At 55.9% G+C, this 8,245-nt stretch overlaps 1 protein-coding gene across 3 annotated transcripts in view; it reads left to right on the top strand.

The window, feature by feature from the left end:
* MGLL (monoglyceride lipase) overlaps positions 1–8,245 on the top strand; it is a 102,588-nt gene that overhangs the window by 36,040 nt on the left and 58,303 nt on the right. For all 3 annotated transcript variants that reach the window (XM_007465265.1, XM_007465266.1, XM_007465264.1), the window contains exon 3: positions 1,773–1,879. In XM_007465265.1, the coding sequence (XP_007465327.1) occupies positions 1,773–1,879 (107 nt within the window). The remainder of the gene's footprint in view (positions 1–1,772; positions 1,880–8,245) is intronic.

The raw sequence follows: 8,245 nt of genomic DNA, 5'->3' as shown, positions 1-8,245 counted from the left end.
CCCCCCTCCCTCCCCCCTCGTCTTTATGGGCGTGGCTCACAGGAGTTCCTCCCTTGCCTGAAGGGGACTCTAGCTTCCCTGGGCCGCATGCTGAGTACTAGACTGGGCAGTTGTATATTCAAGAATCTGAGTGCCCTCCTGTAACCCTCCACTGCTGGGTCACTCTGGGGTGAGCTGCGGCGTGATGGGGGCTGCTGTCTGTGTCCGCAGATGGGCTCACCACATGGAAGGCTTTCGGCGGCTGGGGGACTGGGCGCCCAGCCAGGCTCTGCTTCCAGGCCTGAGCCTTCCACTACACAGATCTTGGGTGCGAGATACCGTGTTTATTTCAGAACGTCACAGCCTCTTTCTTCCTTCCTTCCTTCCTTCCTTCATTCATTCAAACCGTATTTGCAGAGTGCCAGCTGTAGCTCAAAACCGTGCCAGCCACAAAGAGGCAGCGCTTGAGGGCGCGTGGGGGGGTGGGTACCGCTGCCTCGTGTGCGTGCGCGCGTGGGAGTGTGTGAGCGTGAAAGAGAGAGAAAAAGAGGGGCCGGCAGAGTTGGATTTAGATGGACTTAGAGCGCGCGCTGAGCGCTTGGCACATGGTGAGCGCTCCGTAGGTGAGAGCTAATAAAAATGACAATGATGGTAATAGTCACTGTTTTGAGGGTGTGCACGCGTGCGTGCATGCGTGTCCATGTCTGTGTGTTTAGAGAAGCTGGAGCCGGCAGTGGCGGCCCCAACTCCCCAGCACTTGGAACACGGGAGAAAATGGGGCTTCTTTCCAGAACCGCCCTGGGACTGTCTCTGAGGGGCTCCGACCCTTGGGAAGGCTGGTTCGGGGGAGGAGGAGGCTTAGTAGCTGGATCCCAGTTTTTGGTCTTGGGAACAAAGGCTGCTTCCCTGAAGTCCAAGAAGGTGCGTGCGTGCGTGTGTGTGTGTGTGTGTGTGTGTGTGTGAGAGAGAGAGAGAGAGAGAGAGAGGTCAGTCCTCAAGAAGGTTACAGCCAGCGGGGAGGGCAGCAAGCCGCTTGGCCCCTGATGGGCAGAGGGTTTGGATCCCAGAGGAAGCTGTGGAATCTCCCTCAGAGGAGGGGCCCTGAGCGGGGCCTGGAAGGGAGGGAGGAGGGAGCCCGGTGGGCAAAGGGGGGAAGAGAGGAAAAGGTGCACACGGAGCACAGACTCCAGCAACTGAGGGCAAGCACGTGCGAATGGAGGTATCCGCACGACAGTGGGAAGAACTGTCTGTCGGCACAAGTGACAGAAGACCCAGTGCTTGCACGGCACAGCCAGGAGCAGGGCTGGGAGCGTGCTGGCTTCGGGTCTGGCTGGATTCAGGGCCCAGACAACACCGTTAGGACTGGGTTCCCCCTACGTGCCTCTCCTCTCTTGGGTTGACCTGTCTTCTAGGGTCGGCTGCTCCTGGACCCATTTGCTTGGCTAGAGCCACTTGAGCCAGTCAGTGACTGCGGCTGCGACCATGGTGCCCTGACTGGCTCAGGTGTGGCCCCTTGGGTGGGGCCGATGGAGGACCCGCCATACGCCAGCACCTGCAGAAGTGAGCTCCCGGGACTCCCTCAGCCCCCGCTGGAGACACTGTTGTGGTGACTGTTCTATAGGAGCCGGCTCTGTTCTGGGAGACCCTGAAGCCCATGTTTTAACAGCGTGCCCTCTCACCCAGACCCGTGATTTAGCCTTTGACTCTCTGCTGATGTTGCGGGAGCCCTGCCCCGCCCTGGACACGGCCTCCACAGCCTGCGCCTTCCTAACAGCCGTCTCTCGTCCCTGCAGGGCCCTGGTCTTTGTGTCCCACGGAGCCGGGGAGCACTGTGGCCGCTACGACGAGCTGGCTCGGATGCTGGTGGGGCTGGAGCTGCTGGTGTTCGCCCACGACCATGGTGAGTCGCCAGGGCTGAGCCCCCCGCTCCGGGGTGCCCCCTTCCAGTCCTCCCTCCTCCTCAGTTTTCCACTTCTGATTCTTGCACTGAAACTGGGAAAAGACGTTCTCCACGGGATGGTTATGTAAACAAAAAATGTGTCTGACCAGCAGTTTCTGTTGAGTCTGGGATTGAATGCAGGCTGATTAGAAACCTCCACTGAAAAGCCCCAAAGTCGGGATGTGTTTGTGTAAGAACTTGCCGCAGGCCCAGTCACCCTCTCACGTTTATAAAGCGCTCTGCACAGAACGGGCCCCCACAGGACTTCAGACAATGCCATGCTCTCAGTGCAAGTGCCGTACACAGCCCAGGGCGGCCTCAGGATGCTTCCAAAGCATTCAGACCCGGAGGAAAGTAAGGGTCTCAAGGGCCGTGTGGTCATGAGAAAACCCCGAACACGGGCACATTCACAAAGCACATACAGATGCACGCACACATGTACACACATGTCCCCAGGCCAAGTCTTTGATTCTTCATCAGTAACAAAATCCATAGTAACCGTCAGAGTGCAGCATTTGTTGCTTTAATCAGTATGTAGTTCCTTAATCATCTGGGTGACCTTCTCTGTGGCTGGGAAGGCTCCCAGTCGAGATCTTTCTTTGTCTAACAGTCTTAAGAATGGAGAGTTCCTTGTGACGGACCATGGTGATTTCTGCATTCAGTGTAGAAATCTATCATCCTGGCCCAGATCCAGAAACGTTGCTTCCATCTTATCTGATAGGGAAATAATTAAGTGAAAGGAGGGGTAGGGGAGAAGTGACAGGCCTGGGAGTCCTTGTGATAGGAGGGAAGGCGTTTTGTATATAAGGAACTGCAGTTTGGTCTACCAAGAGCCCTTTTTCAGCCAGATATGTGCAAGTGTCCTCATAACTGAGAATATTGACTAAATTCTTTCTTACTATGGTCATAATGTTCTGTAGTGCTTTGCAAACAGTCCCAGTGATATTTGTGAGACTGTTGGAGAGAGAATATTCGAGGATTAGCCTGATTTTCACTGTGGGACTCTGTCATTATTCACTTTGACACCTTCTGCACTGTAAGGCCCATGATAGGAATGACTTTTTTCCCATCGCATTTGTCTCTGTTAATGTTTGTTGCAGTGAGCTGAACAACATGGGGGCATTCTGAAAGAAAAGAATGTTTGTACTATGCAAACACGAAACACCTCCAACAGAATTTTAAGTCACCTGCTTTTAATCTCGAGGGCAACTACCCTCTTATCAGCTGCCTGGACACCAAGGCGGGAAAGTGGCAGGGGGGGGGGGGGGGGGGGGGGGGGGGGGAGTAACTGTCGCGCCTTATTTATGTTGTCTGGCCGTAGAAGTTTGGAAAACAATTTGAAAAGCCTTCTTTTTTAGAGTAAAGAGAGAAAAGAAACAGCCTGCCTTTTGATGTTTCCAAATTACCATCCAGGTCTGAGGCCTGGCTCTCTGTGACGTGCTGAATATAGCTCAAAGCTGGTTGTTTGCGTTCACCTGTTTTAAGTTCCTTGATCGATCAGTTTCTTCCAACGACTCATGGGAAATCTCTCTGGCAAGTGCCTGTGGGAGGTGTTTTATTCAAGAAATGAACCCAGTGTGACTTTGGTTGTCTAGAGATGAGTGTGGCTGTGGCTTCCTTAGTGGGAGAAAGCGGGTGCTGGGCTGCCTTTGTGGGGTCTTGTGGCGGCTGGGGAAGCGGACACTGGTGGTTACGCCCTGTGCCTGGTGGCTTCTTGCAGAGGTGTGGAGGGGAGCGGGGCACGTGGAGGGGCTTGAGCCCAGGCCTGCTGGTTCTGCAGCCCAGCCTCCCTTTATCACACCGCACGTGGCTTGGTGTTCACACAGGCAGGAAGCCTACAGAGAGGTGCTTCATTCTTTCCCGCATAGCTTTTAAATTTAAATAAAGCTTCTATGGGGAAAATGTCAGGGCATTTATGGGGCCAATTGGAGGGATACAAGGATTAAAAACACAGAGCAAAAACACCTCTCAAGGCCCCAGGGCCTCGCCAGTGCCAGGCTGGCCTAAACCTCCTCGTTTCCAGTCATGCTGTCGGTTGTCATCTGCACTCCTGTGCTTCCGGGGGGACCTGCCCCCCAGATGACAGAAGGGCCCCGACGCAGACACGCCTGGGTCCAGGTGTCTACTGGACTGCGATTCCAGCCGTGGGCCTTAGACGCCTAACCATTCCGAGCCTTCGTTTTTTCAATCTACCAAACGGGCCAGACAGTGCAGTGATAGAATAAAATAAGGCATGCGGGGGCCCAGGGGAGGGTGGTGCCTCTTCCCCTTCACTCTGCCAGCTCCTAGAGCCCCTCCAGCCCCAACGGGGGGCACTGAGGCTGGGAGCAGGGGTGCCGGGTTCTTGGGTCCCCTGCCCGGCCGCAGAGGCTGCGGTGAAGATCGGCTGAAGGATAGATGGAAGGTGCTTCACAAAGTAAACAGATACCAAGGGCGCTTTCATGGCTGGTTTCTATAACACAGTTTGTAGAAACCCGGGTTTCTACAAATCCTATGCTAACTTGATTTTCAGTTAAATCTCCTTGCTCAGCTGTGCGCCAGTAAGAAACCTGGAGACGCTGGGTTGGGTGGTCTGGCTGGCAGCCTGGCGTGCACAGCAAGGTGCTCAGTTAGCATCCCGCTTACCTTTGTTTTCTATTTGACCTTCGAATTTTACAGGATGACCTCCTGGGCCTGCAGGGCTTTGCCAGAAATGAGAATTATATTCCTGCCCTTTACTGAGTGCCAGCTGCATGCCAGGCTCTGACCAAGGCCCTTTTCGTGCATTATTTCCTACCCCTCATAACAGTTAACAGTTACCCCGTTCAGAGGTGAGGGTCTGAGGCTCTCCTTGTCCACCAGAGCACACGTACCCGTCGGGGGCTGTTTGACTGCATCAGACCCCTGACCTCGGTAGCTTAACAGACAAAGGTTTATTTTTCTCCCGTGACATGAGAAGGCCGAGGCGGCTTTGGGACACCGCCGTGCCATCCACGCCCAAGGCTCCCTCTGTAGCTTTGCACAGCTGTTCTCATTGCATGGCTTTCATGCCCACGGGTACTGGCTCCAGCTCCTGGGCTCAGCAAGAGGCAGTACAGAGCTCCCCGTTGTGTTGCAGCTACACCGCAGGTGCCAGGACAGCATCACACGGCCAAGCCCAGCTGCAAGGGAGGCAGGAGATCTAACTCGTTTGCTGCGTGTTTGCTGGTTCCCACAAAACAGGGCCCGGTTGCTAAGAAAGGCACACAGGGTGGACGCTAAAGCACCGTCTCCTCTGACAGCCATGCTTCCAGGCGTGTTCTTTAAGAGAGCATTTCTCATCCGTTTCTGCTTTATATATTTTCTGAGCTATGTTTAGCTCCCAGTGTCACCCTTCTATGTGCTTTCAGAAGGTTTAGATATGAAGCTTATTATTAGGATCATCAGTATGTAGCGGTGAAGGTTGCTAATCGTGCATTAACCTTGGGTCAGGTGCTGTAAAGGGAGCAATGCACGGACACAGGCCCTGGCATCCCGATGGCCGAGGGGCCTGCCCCCCAGCCCCCTTAAGCAGCCCCGTGAAGCACTCAGCTTTGTCCTAGTACTTTTACCCTGAGGGGTACCTCTTCCTTTGGTTGGACGCAACGGAAACTGACTGACGGTGTCATGTGCTCGCTTCTCCCTCAGCCCCACAGCCTTCTTGCTGTGCAGCCCAGGCCTGAGCAGAGAGTAGCGGCATCACCAGTGTTTGCTGAATGAATGAAGGAGTGTATGACCTGGAATAGATCAGACCAGAGATGCTATGAATATCAGCAAACACTCACATGAAAGTGTCTGCGTCAGCAGGGTGGGGAGGACCCAGCAGAAGGACCAGGACTCCGTCTGGTGGCTGAGGCTGGGGCAGCACTGCTGTCGACTGGCGCTGGGGCAGGGGAGCCTCGGGGCAGGTTCGGCCACCCAGCGGCACACGGCTTCCCAATGCCTGGCAGGTTGGCGAGGTTCTGGGTCTTGTCGGCTGAGTAGAGGAGCCTGAGGGGAGAAGAAAGGGTGTAGCCGAGGGGCCCAGAGCTGAGAGCCGTGGTCCTCTCCGGGGATGCCCCTGAAACACTGGGTGGGGTCTTAAAAAATACTGATGCCGGGGCCCCTCACTCCACAGAGACTCTGATCTCTCGGGACTTTGGTGTGGCCATGGTGTCAAGACCTTTGAAATCCCCCAGGTGAGTCTGACGAGTAGCTGAGGTTGAGAACCACCGTTCCAGGCAGAGGAGGCCCTACGGTACTGGCCAAACTCAGGTGCATGGGATCACATGCTTACGTCCTGTTCACATGGGACTCCCGGCCCGAGGGTTTAGCTGGATCCTGGAGTCTAGCCCCAGGAATGGAGGGGGAGCCAGCCCCTGGCCTGCGAAGCTCAGGGCTTTGTGGTGAGACCCTGTGGACGCTCAGGAAGGACGCTAAGCAGGGAGTAACCCCCCGGCGAGATGGGATCCAGGGCAGGGCCAGCGAGGGAAGGGGCGGCAGGCAGAGTTGGGGGAGCTTCCGCGAGGTCTGAGCAGGTGGAGAACCAGAGGTGGGAGTTTCTGTGCTGTTCTAAATACAGCACCGAGGAAGCCCGGCCTCTCGTTCACGCCGTCCCTGGTCACCAGCTGCTCACGGTGACTCACTGGAAACCCCTTGGAGCGGTGGTATGAGCAGGGGAGAGGGGCCGGAGAGGCGGGCAGCCCCCAGTCCCACCTGCCGCTGGGGCGGGGGTGTTGGGGGGGACGTGGGCGGCGGGAGCCCTTCCGTCTCCAGCACAGCGGCTCCAGGCCCTTCCCGTGAGCAGCCTCCCGACTCTGCACCGCGGTGCATTCAGAGTTACATTGGTGGGGCCCGAGTTGCCCTCTCCTTATTTATGGAGTATAAAAGAACCATTCCTAACTGATTAACAGGGAATTAATTATCTGCAAATATTTGAGGGAAAGTGTTAGAGGCAGTTCGTATGTGTCTTATTTATTTTTTAACTTTTGAAAAAGACTCAGCCCGGGCGGGGGTGTGTGTGAGAGGGGGAAGCTCTGGGGGAGTGTTTGTGGGCGGCAGGTAAGCCTGACTCTCTTGGGTGGGAGCCCTGCCCCGTCAGGACAAGAGTGTTCGGGAGATTTCGGGGAGAGGAAAGCTACCTGTGTGCTTCCCACGCGGGGAGAGCTTGGAGTCAAGGCCCCTCGAGGCATCTAGTCTATAACTGCTGTCAGTTACACTCACATGTTCTGTTTCCGGTGTTTGAAAACCGTGTACATTTTCTTGCTGTAGTAAACATGAGAGTGAAATGGATGCCTGGAGAGTGCACGGGGCCCCACCCGCGGTGGGTGCAGGCGTCAGGCGCAGAAGGGCAGGCCCCGGCCGCCTCTGGGTCCCTTCCAGGCCTTCGTGGTCCCTCCTCCTTGCCCGTCTGTGTTCACGTGGCACGTCCCCAGACCTGCCAGCTTGGATATCCGTTTCTGACACGGGATTGTTTGGGACTGACTCTTTCTTGCCTAAAGCAAAAACCTCCACGAGCCTCCGTTTGCTCATCTATAGAATGAAGGTGATGATGACGATAATACTAACAACAGTGAAGTTACCTGTGGCTGAGACAAAGTGAGAGAGACGGGGTTCACACCTGGGGGAAGCCAGGGTCCCGGGAAGGCTGGCGGAAACCCAGACGGCTGGGCCCACCCCCAGATTTACAGCTTCAATTGGGCAGGTTCCAAGAAGTGGGCCAGGGTCACCACAGGTGTTTTTTGGGTAGAATTTACTTTAAATAAGGTGCAGTGTCGGGAATTCCCTGGTGGTCCCGTGGTTAGGACTCCACGCTTCCACTGCCTGGTCGGGGAACTAAGATCCTGCATGTCATGTGGTGCGGCCAAAAAAAAAAAAAAGTGCAGCGTCAGTGTCATTAAACTTGGAAGTGTAATATCTGCAGTCAGCAGACTGGGCATCTCCTGCAGCAGATACAGCCCGGGGACCTCCCTTGTGCAGTCTGTGCTGGGCGTGGGCTGCAGAAACGACACAGACCCGGCTACCTACCTCCAGAGCCTCCTAGGGCAGGGGAGGGGGCAGGTACCCTGGGCCTCTGGTGGAAGTGTCCTTGGGGGTAAAGGGGGACGGGTCTTCCCTGGAGGGTGAGCATGGGGAGAGGCTTCAGAGTACACGACTCTGGTGACCTTGGACAGGGCACTAAGCCTCCCCGAGCCTCCGTTTCCCCACCTGTGACTGAGTCAGAGCATCTGCCTGGTGAGGAAACATGATGGGGTAGCTGCCGGGCGCGTATCGATATCAGTAGATGCCGGCGCTGCCCCCCGCCCACCCCCCGACCCCCGCTCTCTCCACCCCCAGACCCAGTCTCTTTCA

This window comes from Lipotes vexillifer, unplaced genomic scaffold (genome assembly GCF_000442215.2).
Source record: "Lipotes vexillifer unplaced genomic scaffold, Lipotes_vexillifer_v1.1 scaffold1115, whole genome shotgun sequence".
Classification (NCBI taxonomy): Eukaryota; Metazoa; Chordata; class Mammalia; order Artiodactyla; family Lipotidae; genus Lipotes; species Lipotes vexillifer.
Note: the sequence above shows the minus strand (reverse complement) of the source record. Positions and strands in the feature narration are given on the sequence as shown.